Source organism: Moschus berezovskii, chromosome 26, assembly GCF_049115385.1.
Source record: "Moschus berezovskii isolate FMDL1 chromosome 26, NW_MosBer_1.0, whole genome shotgun sequence".
NCBI lineage: Eukaryota > Metazoa > Chordata > Mammalia > Artiodactyla > Moschidae > Moschus > Moschus berezovskii.
The window spans coordinates 43,510,712-43,524,207 of NC_142485.1; the positions used below are offsets into that span (position 1 = coordinate 43,510,712).

Genomic DNA, 13,496 nt, shown 5'->3' on the forward strand with positions numbered 1-13,496 from the left:
AGGAGTGGGGCCCTCTCTGCTGCTTTCCTTGCATGATGGCCTCGAAGCACTGAGACCACACATCAACTAGCGAAGCACATGGTTTCCCCCCACCTCCCCTGGTAGGTCTGGTCCACACCACAGGCGCTGACTTCCAGGTCTGTATACTTGACATTCCCACATGACATCCATTAGCAAGCAGCCATTACAGAACATTGCATCAGAGCAGCCCGCTACCTCTGTTCTGCCACATGTCTTTCTCTAATAAAATGTTAGGTGTCGGCGGTGTTATGTTTGGATGTGAGAACTTCTCATAAGGAGTGGAGTCTCTCCAGACCCACAGTCCCAGTCACTGCGATACAAAATATTACGAGCTTCTGATTAGATTAGCACATGATTAAAAAGGTTCAGACATCCCCAGGGACATCTCAGAGCCCTTCTCAGTATCCAGTTGCTCCCTCCAGACACTGCTGCCGGAGAGGAGTTGCCCAGCTTCATGGAAACAGCACACACAAGCCTGGGTTTGTTTCATCAAGAGCCCTGAGACCGAGCTCATCACATTTTACAGGGCACCGAGGCGCAACCTAGTCTTACCCGGCAGCGTCTGGCAAAAGTGGGTTGGGTTTCAGACCAGGAGACAGAGGGTGTCCAGAAAGACCCCGAGTGTGCGCAGAGCAGGGCCCCTGGGCCCGCCTGCCACATCCGCACCCAGAGGGACCCAGACAGAGAGAGGGCTCGGGTGACCCGAACCCGGCAACACAGCCACACTTCCAAACTGAGTCCCGGCTCGTCTCAGAGGCACTGGACAACACAGGGACAAACCACAGGACGGACGGAAGCCACGCAGATGACGCCGCAGTGGGGGCGTGGGAGACGGTGCAGACTGGCCTCTCCCGCACGGGCAGACCCGAGGGCCCAGAGGAAAGTGCAGTGAGAAGCACTACGTCTGAGCCCAGGCAAGAAGGAAGAATCCTCCCTGTCAGCGAGGAGTCCCCGATCGGGGCAGCACACTTTGTCATCCAGACCCCTGGCACCAGCCTGAGCCCCTGAGACCGGCAGAGGAGGAGGGGTCTCTACATGGTCCCGGGGGCCAAGGCGGGGTCCACGGACAGAAGCGGAGGTCTCTCACTGACCCTCCGACCATGGAGAGGCGCCTCAGAGAGAGAAGCAGATGGAGGCAGACAGAAGAGAGGGTGTGTTTGCGGCAGCGATGCTGGTGAGCACTGCCTGCAGCCCCGCCTCAGCACCGCGACCTGTTCGGGTGCTCTTCTGAGAAGCCACGTGAGCACCGGTGAAAGCAGACACGCAATGTGCAAAGGCAGCCCAGGAAGGGGCACAGGAAAATGCAGCGCCTTCCTGGGATCACACAGCCTGCCATGGCCCAGCCTGGGTCTCCTGACTCCAACTCTGGCTTTCTGTTCTGTAGACCCAAGGAAGCCCCAGCCTCCACAGCCTGCCCAGGAGACTCTCAGCTAAGTCAGTGAAACATAAAGTTTACTGGGAAGTTTCAAAACACCCAAGAAGACAGGATTCAGGAATGAACGACTGTAAATGAGTTTGCGGCATTCAGAGCAAAGGATGAGCTCAGCGTGTTGGCTACAGATGGCCTGGCCCAGGACAGCGCAGCGAATGCTTGGACGTATAATTAGCAGGACGGAAACAATCTCATTACTTCTGCAAGAGCCTCTTCTCATCTTTCTAAGAATGAAGTACCTATTCTTCCAGGGAACCACTCAAGAAAGTTTGCAAAAGCTAGATGATATTAAGAGAAGAGCATAGATATTAATTTAAATGTTTGCGGGAAGACACTAACCAACATTAAAATGATTAGAAAAAATTAGCAAAACAATAAACATAAAAAATACCCTGAACTAACAGAAGAGCACTTTGTTAGCCAACAAAAATAACATTTGTTTTTCATTAAAACAAATGGCATTTGCCAGCACTTTTCTAGTTAAAGCAATGCCAAGAAAGTTCAGCTTAGATGAAGAAAAGAGATACAGGTAGAAAAGGAAGGAGTTCCTCATAGCCCATTTTGAACCCAGAAATGGTTTCCTTGAAAACATCATGGCGTTTCTTTCTCTTGCTAAAGACTTTTATAGATTGAAGAGGAATTCGTTGTTTAAAATGAGAAAGGTAAGCAGATGAACTCTCTGATCCCTGTGGAAGTGCACAGATCTTTGTTTCACACCTGGTTTATTCTAAACCATGGACACTGCCTGTGCCCCACAGGCAAAGACACAAAATAACTGAGGCCCGTGAGGCTGAACTCCAGGCCATATCAATGTACCGACTCCAACGATTCTCTGAGTGTCTGAGGCTCAGCCCTTCATAACCAGCTGGTATGAAACCCTGCCTTCTTACGAGGAAACAGGAGACAAAACACAAAAGGTGTTTTCTGTGACTTTAGAAGACCTAGAAAGAAGACCTACTGTGTCTGTAAGACACTCTCCCGTGGAATCAGCTGGAAAAGCAAGTCTTTGGAAATGGGTTATCTCTTCGTTTGGTGCTTAGTGAATCACTGGCTGTTTCAACCCCAGAACACGCATATCCATGTTTCAAGAAGCAGCTGCTCTGCCCAGAGGGGCACAGTCCTGCCTCGGAAAGTGTGTCAGGAAATATTACTTCACACACACACGCACGCGCTTTTCACAGTGACCTTTACACAGTGCAGATTTCATCCTGGATATTCAGCATCTATGTAGCAACTTACATGGGGTTTCCCTGGTGCCTCAGCTGGTAAAGAATCCGCCTGCAATGCGGGAGACCTGGGTTTGATCCCTGGACTGGGAAGATCCCCTGGAGAAGGGAAAGGCTACCACTCCAGTATTCTAGCCTGGAGGATTCCATGGTCCATGGAATCGCAAAGAATTGGGCACGATTGAGCGACTTTCACTTTCACTTTTTATAACAACTCATACCCCCTTCATTTTGGTTATTTTCACCTTATTTGAACTCTCATGTGTCCACTCGGGGTAACTAAGATCCCTCCTCTCCTCACTGATACCGTTAGAAGAAAAAGAGCCTCTATTTCCTCTCTCAGGTCAAAGACGCACATTTTGTACAGGCTGGTGACCTACGCAGCATCTGTTCTGACGTCATCAGGGTCATTTCGTCCACTCAAACAACCACGTCTTCATCGGTTGTTTGGTGGTGGCGCTTTACTGTTCAGTCGTGCCCGACTCTGCGACTCCATTGGCAGGCAGATTCTTTACCACTGAGCCACCGGGGAAACCCCTCTCAGTTGAACAGGGGGTCATTTTGCCAGCCTCTCCTAAATTATTTTCGTTTGTTATTTATTTATTGGGCTTCCTTCTCAGTTTCTGCATTTTTCTGGAAGCAGCGGTTTTAATGGAGACGTTAATGTTACCATGGGATTAACCAAAATTCGTCAAGGAGTTCCTCTGAGAGACACATGTTCATTTTGAGACAATAAAGGGAAATCTTTACAGGATAGAAGATACAGTGTTTGGGGGACAGATTGAGGAGCAAATGTGAAAGTCAACCTCTGGCTTTCTGTCTCTGCAGCTCTCCAGGGAAAGAACCTGGGCTGTTTTTAAAAAGAGCTCAGAAGTACATCTCCCTGGACAGAAGCTCAAAGTTAAGCTAGTTTTTTCATGTTTAAATTTTCATTCATTGTCCTCTGTGGACAGTAATCATAATTCCAATCAAAATCTTTGGATCCCAGGTTAACGAGGTAGGATTCTCCTCCTTAGTGAATCGATCTTCCCACAGCAGGGAGGAATATCCAGAAGTGTTCAGAAAAGGCAGTATACAAAGGGAAATGCAAACTTCCAAATCACAGGGACGTTATTTGATGGGAAAACTAGTCCCTCTTAGTTAAAATGCTAGAGATAAAATTTGTGCTTTAAAAGAAAAAAACTAGAATACTATTCATGCATGTGGTCCTGGGTAAAGGACTGCCTCCCTGGCCAGGAGTCAGGGCTCCGGCTGGGCTGGTCACCGCGCCATGGCCCCTGCAGACGCTGGAACGACCCACATGAAGCCAGGGCTCCGCTGACCTCCTCTAGGCCAGGCCCTAGCCGCTGCCTGCTCATCTTCCTGATTCAATGACCTTAAGCTGGGCCCAAAGGCTTTATTTTTACATGTGAAGAGCATACCCTCCACTCTCTAATCACAGCCCTAAACCTCTCGGGCAAAAACAGCCAAAAGGAAGTGGTGCCAAGCGCCTCACCTTCAAGGTCCTCCTGGTAGATCACGATGTCTTTCTCTCCCTCCAAGTGGACGGCTGCAGAGAGAAAGGTCGGTGCTGAATCTGAATCCAGAAAGCCTCTGCATTAGGATGACAGCATCTGCACTAGGCTGAGGTGGTCTGGGTTGGTGTTTTGGAAGTGGGCTTAAGGAAAGCCAGGGTTTCTCAGCTCTTTGTACCAGATTCAAGAGACCACGCAGCTCAGGGACAATGCAGTGACCACTTCAAACATCATTAAGGAGCATCGTTAAGGACACAACCTTGCTGAGGAATCTGAGTCACAGGAAATTAAAATTTAGAAAGAGAGGGGCTTGGATTCAACGACTTCCAACTCTCATTATGCACTGAACTGACAGAACCAGTAGATGAAGAAAAGTCTAATTCTGAACCAGTTTAACTGATTTCAGTGAAGAGCCTTAGGACGATGAAGAACCTTCCTTTCGAGTTGTAAATGTCAGTCTGGTGTCCACACTCCTAACATGACCTTGAGGGTTGCCCAGAGCCCATGGGCCACAGTCGTGCCATCTCAGCCCTGAGGATTCTCTCAAGGCTCAGAGCCAAATTGGGGAAAAGAGAAAGAACAAGCCACACAAACCTGCCGGACCTTGAACTCCAAAGGACCTACCTTGTAACCTTCTGAGGTCAACAGGGTCAAGGGCAGCCACGGCCTCGGAGACTCTGGAAGGCCGGCTGATCCCTGCGCTGTTGACAGCCCGCACGCGGAATATGTAAGACCTTCCCTCAAAGAGTCCAGTCACGGGGTATTTACAGATCTTCACGGGGGCATCATTGCACTGTACCCAGTTGTCAGTTCCCACCTCGCATCTTCAGATTACAAAAAAGAGCAGAGAGTAACAACTACATCAGTCTAATACGTGTATGCAAGGAGATCAAACCCGTCAATCCTAAAGGAAATCAACCCTGAATATTCATGGGAAGGACTGATGCTGAAGCTGAAGCTCCAATACTTTCGCCACCTGATGCAAAGAGCCTATTCACTGGAAAAGACCTTGATGCTGGGAAACATTGAGGGCAGGAGGAGAAGGGGACGACAGAGGATGAGACAGTTGGATGGCATCACTGACTCAATGGACATCAGTTTGAGCAAACTTAGGGAGACAGTGAAGGACAGGGAAGCCTGGTGTGCTGGAGTTCATGGGGTCGCATACAGTCAGACATGACTTGGCAACTGAATGACAACAACAGCATACATTACACACATGTATGTATAACAATTACAAGAGGAGGGCATCTCCCAATTTGTTTTGGTTTCCGTTATTAATTCAGCGTAAACCCTGAACAATGCAAGTCTGATCCTAGCATATCAAATCATCGCTCTGATGGTGCATGTTTTACCTAAACACATAGCTTTGTTGGATGCTGCTGCTGCTGCTGCTAAGTCGCTTCAGTCATGTCCAACTCTGTATGGCCCCACAGACAGCAGCCCACCAGACTCCCCTGTCCCTGGGATTCTCCAGGCAAGAACACTGGAGTGGGTTGCCATTTCCTTCCCCAATGCAGGAAAGTGAAAAGTGAAAGTGAAGTCACTCTTTGCAACCCCATGGCTTGATTAACTAGTGAAAATCTCTTTTGCTATAGGGTGTGTATTATATGGATAAAAGACCTGGAATGCTTGTATCCGTTTTGCTTTCATGTAGAAAACAAGTCAAAGGATGGAACCAATACATAAGGACCAAGACATATATGTTAAATGAGGAAGAGAATTTAACCAATATTAAGAAAAAAAAAAAAGCTGCTTGTTGTTTTCTGAAATAACCCCCTTATGCTAATGAATTTTACACATATAAAAGCTTAAATTCCTACCCAGAACCATCCTCTTATAACCAAATAGCTTACACCCTTCTCTCTTACTTCTGAATTCATGATCTCTGACTGTACTTTCATCCACTGATGAGAACGGATGATAAATTGCATTTCCAGTAAATTCGCAGCTCTCCTTGGTCTCCCTCCCAGGATTGGAGCTCCGTTCCAGGTAAAGGAACATGAAAGTTAAAACTCTTTTTGGATCAGAGATGACCCACCATCACGTTATTACTCAAAGACAAATCCCAATAGTTTGTGCATTAGAACATCAATATTTTCTGGTTGGAAACAAGAAGAAAACACTGTTTAACCAAGAAGATGGGCCTTTGGGTGTGAACGAGCTGGCACCCTCGTCTACACGTCACCGTGCTGGGCTCGAGCCCCAGAGGGAGGGACAGAGCTGAGCAGGGACCTCCCGCTGGACCCGCGGTGTCCCCAGCTGGACCTGAGCAGAGCCCGAGGTGGCCCCGAGCGGCCTGGGGCGGGCTGGGATTAGTGTTGGTCAGGCACACGGAGCCCCATCAGCACACAGAGGAATCAAGGACTCACCAGGCCCTGCCAAGGAGGTAATGCTTTCCAGCCACCCAGCCAGGAGCCAGAAGCAACCGCATCGTGAAGCACCTACACCCCCAGAGGGCATCACACGCTTCAGATGAGAAAGATACCCACGCCTGCTGTCCAGGAGGAAACTCGCCTCGGGCACGTTCCAGCCCTGGAGGAGCAGGACACTCACCGGTCGATGAAGTAACCGATGACGGGGCTCTCCTTGGTCGTGTTGGGGGGCTTCCAGGTCACGATGACATAGTCCCGGTTCGCGTCGTGGCAATGCACGTCCATGGGTGCGCCCGGGGCCCCGGAGACCAGGGGGTCAGCGTCTGGGGGGAGAGGGCAGTGACCAGGGGTCAGCATCTGTGGGGGAGGGGAGAGGGCAAGGACCAGGAGTCAGCCTCTGGAGGGGAGGACAGAGGGCAGGGACCAGGGGGTCAGCGTCTGGGGGGAGAACAGAGGGCAGGGACGAGGGGGTCAGCGTCTGGGGGGAGAGGGCAGGGACCAGGGGTCAGCGTCTGGGGGGAGAACAGAGGGCAGGGACGAGGGGGTCAGCGTCTGGGGGGAGAGGGCAGGGACCAGGGGTCAGCGTCTGGGGGGAGAACAGAGGGCAGGGACCAGGGGTCAGCGTCTGGGGGGAGAACAGAGGGCAGGGACGAGGGGGTCAGCATCTGGGGGGAGAGGGCAGGGACCAGGGGTCAGCGTCTGGGGGGAGAACAGAGGGCAGGGACGAGGGGGTCAGCGTCTGGGGGGAGAGGGCAGGGACCAGGGGTCAGCATCTGGGGGGAGAACAGAGGGCAGGGACCAGGGGTCAGCGTCTGGGGGGAGAACAGAGGTCAGGGACCAGGGGTCAGCGTCTGGGGGGAGGGGAGAGAAAGGTGACCAGAGGGTCGGCCTCTGGGGGGAGGGGGAGAGGAACGTGGCTGGGGCCTGGGGACAGCTGAGGCTCTGACAGCCCCTCAAACCCAGAGACCCCCCTGCTCGCTCCGCTCCCCAGCTTAACCCTGACGCCCAGATGACTCGACTGTGACAGGCTGGTGGCCAGAGGTGCCCGTATGTGTGACTGTTACACTCAGAACGCCTGTCCTCTGTCACACACCCAGTCTATGATTTCCCATAACTGACGCCAAAGTTGAAGCTCACCTTCTCCTGAAGGCCTGTTGTCACATGATGTCAGGTTGTCAAAAACCGACCGATGAAATACTACTATTATCAGGAGACAGTCTGAGCACTAGAGACACGGTACCTTAGACATCTCTGTGTCTCAGAGTCCTCAGAAGGTCTGAAGACTTACATTTTTTCCTGCAAGTTGTGACATTTGAGTCTGTACTCATGTGTCCCTTCCTCAGCCGTTTATGACCATAGTGCAATTGCGTTTGTTTCCAAATGTTAATTGCAGCAGTTCTGAAGCCCAACAGAGCCGTTTGGAAGTATTAATACACTGAGCATTTAATCTCCTGGTGTGGAGTGTGTATTTACTTGGGACCTGTGGCCACTGGACCTCTTAACAGTGTTAGATGTATACAGTTTCTTTTTCTGTCTCCTCAGCACATAAAAACCTAAGGATTTCTTGACACTAAGCCAGATATTCTCTCTCACATTCGGAACCCTCAGAGAGTCACCGAAACAGTTACCCCAGCCCCGCCCCACCATACGAGCATTGTTTTCTTCTACTGGCAGTGCTGTACAAGCTAGAAACTGCAGCTCCACTGTATGTATTGCACTTTGATGAGGTGAAACATCTTGCTGGAAGGTCTGCCCAGAGAATGGAGGGGACATTTTAATGCCATCCTCATAAAAATAGCAAAACTCTGTGGAAGTGTCTGAAATCCCAGCCTCGCTGTCTTGAGAGGATGGGGAGGGTGGGTGTGTGTACTTGTTTTGCATTTTTTTTAAGCTGAAATATTCTCTGACAGTACAGCCCTTCCTTCATGCATGGATCTAACTGATCTGGTTTGGAGACGTAACGTAAGGGGAGGCACACAGAACCAAGCCTGAGTAAGCATAAGGGTGCAGGAGACAGGAGCACAGGATGGGGGGGGTGGGCTGAGCGTCCAGGGCCACAGTGGGGGCAGGGAGGGCCCGGGTTAGGACAGTGGCCACCGGCCACCCAGCATAGACAGTGCTGGTGTCCTGGGTGAGGGTGGACAGCTGTGCCTTGGCCAGGTGGGGGCTCTGTGCCTGAGGTCCCTGTGTACCCAGAGGTAATGCAAGGTGAGGGCTCGGCAGGGGGAACAAGGCCCCCAACACAGCACAGGGGACCCTCCCCAGCTCAGACACCCAGGGCCCCTCCCTGGAGAAGGGCCCAGGCCTCCCCACACAAAACGGAAGAATATTCCTTACAAAACTGTTATGAAGTTTAGATTACATACAGTGTGTGAATATATGTGTGCATATATAGGTTAATACATATATAGACACCTGTATGTATGTATACATATATATGTACATTATATGTATATAATTTTATCCATTTTATACATCCCTTCATCCATTTTACATGTAAAATGGATATAAACTATGTAAATATATATGACCTATACTTCATGCACACATGTACACCTTTAAGCCTATAAGGATAGGCGGGTGTATATGATATACAAACGCACAGGTCACACTTGTGTCTAAAGGTCTCTGCTCTTTTACACACAGCCTCGCCCGCTGTGCCTGCGGTGTGCTGAGCTCCGTCCCGCCTTCCACACCTGGGAGGCTGAGGCCCTCCCACGAGCTGCTGTGAGGACCAAACAAGGCAACACGAGTGTGTCCTGTGTGAACGCTCCAGGATGCGGCTGCCCTGTGCTGAGGCTGGTTCCCCCTGCGACCATCCTCAGCTGTCACGAGCCTTAGGGGTGGCAGAGGGGAGGGAGGGAGGTGCCCGGAACCGGCCTCCCCACCAGACCCCAGCCCGGCGTGGCCCCTGAACCACAGGTGCTCACCCCAGGACTCATCCCCTGGATTCCAGCAGCTCATCGGTGCCCAGGCAGCGAGCCCGGCCTCCGCCCCAGCCCCACTCTCACCGAGTATCATGCTGCTCCCCACCCCCGGGAGCCCGCGCACCTCGGACAAACAGGAAGGCGCTGTGGTCGGTGATCCCTCCCCTGGACACGATCCTCAGGGTGTAGAGCCCCTCATCATCCTTGTTGAGGTGGCTGAAGGACAGCGAGGCCTGGCCTTCCCCAAAGAACATCTTGGTCCACTTAGACTCCTTCAGCAGCACATCTGCAAGACGGGCAAGGAGACGGGCCTCAGGGACACGCAGGGCCCAGGCGTGTGCGGAGGAAAGCACGCACGGCGGGGCGAGCAGGGTGCGGGGCCGGCCCAGGGCAGAGTAGACAGCAGCACGCGGCGTGTGGACAGTGGGACGCTCCCAGACGGCCCTGCTGAGCCTTGGAAAGGTACCACGAGGCCCCACAGTGTTCCTTAGACAGTAATAATACCAACAAACCACAGCCTAAAGGGAACAGAACTGAAAAGGCAAATTTCAGGAGAAGTAATGTAAATGATAAAAAGTAATCAACACTGGGCATCAAGGAGACTCAGGATAAAATAATGAGAAATTATCTATTATTGTTCACCTGCTGACTCGGTAAACGTCCACAACCAGAAAGTGCAGAGAGGGCCTGCCTGCTCCGCCCTAATCAGCCAAGACTGTGACACCACGCGGTCTGGGGATCCTGGCACTTACGCCTAGGCACAGGAATACCTTCTAGTATCCAGGCCAACACCCTCTGGAAATATCAGGAGACTCCTCACGTCCCTGCCACTTCTTTCCAGAAAGGGTAAATTAGAACCTTAGGGTTTACATGAGGCCTTAAATCCTAGCTTCCCTGGTGGCTCAGAGGTTAGAGCATCCACCCTCAATGCGGGAGACCTGGGTTCAATCCCTGAGTCAGGAAGATCCCCTGGAAAAGGAAATGGCAACCCACTCCAGTATACTTGCCTGGAGAATCCCATGGATGGAGGAGCCTGGTAGGCTACAGTCCACGGGGTCGCAAAAAGTCGGACACAACTGAACAACTTCACTTTCACTTTAAATCCTAACTCAGAACTACAAAGCGTAGATTAATCTCTTCTGCCACCACAAAGCATCTCTCTCCCCAACCCTCACCATCCTGTACCGTGAAGATAAGACACTGTCCTTTTCCAACCAAGATCACCGCTGTCAACGCCCTCAAACCTAAAGCACCCTTGCAGCGGCCGCAAGGTCAGCGGCAGCTCCTCTGCCCCCCACCCCCGCCCAGAGCCGCCTCGTCTGTCAGCAGCTTTGTTTCCATCAAGCTTTTCGTCATCACCACGAGCCTGGTTTCCTGGCTACGTCTGAAGCACCAGGGGCGAGTACCAAGCATTTGGCAAATTCTCACAGGCTTTTCTGGGATACTCCTTATATTTCACAGACACCTCGATTTACCATCTTGTGTATTTTCCCAACTAGGTTATAAACTACCTTATGGACAGAAATGACATCGGATCCTTTGTGGTATTTCGCATCATGTTAGGTCCTAGACAGACAAAAGCAGGAGGTCTGTGACCGAATCCATAGGAAACGAGCAGCCGCCAGAGATGAGGAAGGTTCCTCCTGCAGTCTGCTCACACACACACACACACAGAGGAGCTCACACACACACAGATGCACACAGGAGCTCTCACACAGTCACACACTCTGCTCACACACACAGGCACACAGGAGCTCACTCACACACACACATACACACACGGGAGCTCACTCACATACATAAGAGCTCACACATAGTCACAAACATACACACAGGTGTGAGCTTGCACATACACACATACACAGGAGCTCAAACATAATCACACACATACACACACACACAAGTTTGCACATACATATATGCAAACTCACATACACACACAGCTGCACAGGGCAGCCGTGCTGGTGGCAGCACGGGGCAGGGTCCTGGGGCCGTGGAGACCGTGGCCACACTGCCCGGGTCCCAGTCCCCATCCTGCCAGCTCCCAGAGGCAGGGAGGGGAGGTCAGCGGTTCCTTGCCTCAGCTGCCCACCCACGAGGGGTTGAGCACAGCCCCTCCCAAAGCCCTGATGAAGTCAACTGAGTCACCAGCCTCAGAAGAGGCGGACACACAGTCAGCGGCAGTGGCTGTTCACGACTGCTGTAGCCGAGGAAAGACATATGGAAACTGACGCCTCGTTCTCTCCCCTAATCACACAAGATCAGCCCTGATGCCTCATCTCTTCCGGGCCCATGAACCGTGTTCCGGGGAAGGTCAAGGTCACAGCAGGCCCAGGCTCTGCCCAGGCTCGCCCGCTCTGCCCCCCATAGCTGTCATGGAGACGGAGACAGCGCCACATCAGCGCCAGTTTCGGAGCGCACATCTGCCCGCGAGGCCCAGGAGGAGCCCACGGCCACTCACCGTCTCGGTACCACTCGGCCCTGGGCTGCACGCGCTTCAGGTCCGGCGTCACCAGCAGCGTGCACTTGAGTGTCAGGGTCTCGCCCTCCCGCCGGAAGGTGACTCCGAATTTCTCGATGAACTGGATGTCAAAGTGCGTGTACGGGATCACGGACGACAGGGGCACTGCACAGAGCAGCAGACACGGTCATGGCCAGGCCAGCAGGCAGAGCGGGTCCCCCACCACCCCTGTGCCCTCTGCCTCTAACAAACAGCCGTGGATGGAACGTCTGTGTCCCCCAGGTCTCATGTGGGGGAGCTCCTGTGTGATGATATTGGGGGTCTGTAGGTGATGAGTTCATGAGGATGGGGCCCTGGGCGGGATCCGTGCCCTCATAAGAAGAGGACGAGATCAGAGCCCTTTGTCTCCTCTCAGAGAGGATGCAGCATCCCACACCCACTCGGTGGGCATCTTGACCTGGGACCACCAGCCTCCAGCACTGGGGGAAGGAAGAGTCTGACATTCAAGCCCATGTGTGATGTTCATTACGATGCCTGTGTGGACTCAGCCACTTCTGAAGAACCAGAAAACTAGCGTGGAGTCACACCAGGCCATTGGTGCCAAAGAAGGAGGGAGAATCAGAGTGTACAGGGTGTGTGTGCTCTGAGCACCGTGCAAGAATAAGGGGTCTAAACCCTGCACCAGCCCCAACATGTGTGGCTCCCATCAGGTCAAAGCACCCTGAGCCCCGAGTCCCTGCGGCAACTGTCAGCACATGGACACCAGCCGGGAGAAAGGGCCTTTTGGAACACGGTTTTAGAAAACATCTGATGCTTAGAAAATATCTGGACACATTTTTCTGCACAAACAGGAAAATAACTTACATCCAATCGGGAGCCCCACGGAATGGAACGGCTCCTCGTCACCCCGGAACCCTGCAAGACAGCCGGGTGGTCATGGCGGGTGGAGAAAGGGGAGAGAAGGCAGGAGCAGCCCCAACTCACCCCAAGGGCACACTCACTTCTCACCACCACTGCCGCGTTGGTGGACACCTGTCCATGCACGTTTGTGGCCACTGCCGAGTAGGTCGCGGTGTCGTCAAAGTCGGCCCTGGGGGAAAAGCCGGACGCGGTCCTGACAGTGCCCTGAGACTGCCCTGCTCTGCCCCAGACGTAAGCACAGCCTTCCTCGAAAGCGGCTTGGGTGACCTGGATCCCTCATCCATGAGCAATTTGTTTAAGAACAATGCCAGCTTGTCCTCGGAATGAGGTATTAATTACACACACTATGCCTTGGCTTTGCAGGGAAAAATATGTACTGGCCCTTCCTAAAACCCCGAGTTTCACCCTTGAGGAGGAGCCTGTGTTCCCTCTGGTTCTGTTTTCCTACCTGCTGCGTCCGTGGTTTTGTCTTGTCATGGGGTAGCTCCAATGGCCTTAGCCTCTGGGAGAATCACCCCCACTCCCTCCCCACCAGGGGGCCCCTGTGCAGACCCCAAAGCACCCACTGGCAGGTGTAACCAGGGTGCCTGGACTGGACCTGCCCGAGGCCTTGGGGTCC

At 52.5% G+C, this 13,496-nt stretch overlaps 1 protein-coding gene across 1 annotated transcript in view; it reads right to left on the bottom strand.

Annotated features, from left to right (window-relative positions):
* Nucleotides 1-13,496, bottom strand: part of MYOM2 (myomesin 2) — a 61,546-nt gene that overhangs the window by 31,555 nt on the left and 16,495 nt on the right. Inside the window, exons 7-13 of the mRNA XM_055416326.2 lie at nt 12,958-13,046; nt 12,821-12,871; nt 11,957-12,121; nt 9,620-9,781; nt 6,750-6,891; nt 4,818-5,017; nt 4,175-4,228 (exon numbers count right to left, since the gene is read on the bottom strand). Of these exons, the coding sequence (XP_055272301.2) occupies nt 4,175-4,228; nt 4,818-5,017; nt 6,750-6,891; nt 9,620-9,781; nt 11,957-12,121; nt 12,821-12,871; nt 12,958-13,046 (863 nt within the window). The remainder of the gene's footprint in view (nt 1-4,174; nt 4,229-4,817; nt 5,018-6,749; nt 6,892-9,619; nt 9,782-11,956; nt 12,122-12,820; nt 12,872-12,957; nt 13,047-13,496) is intronic.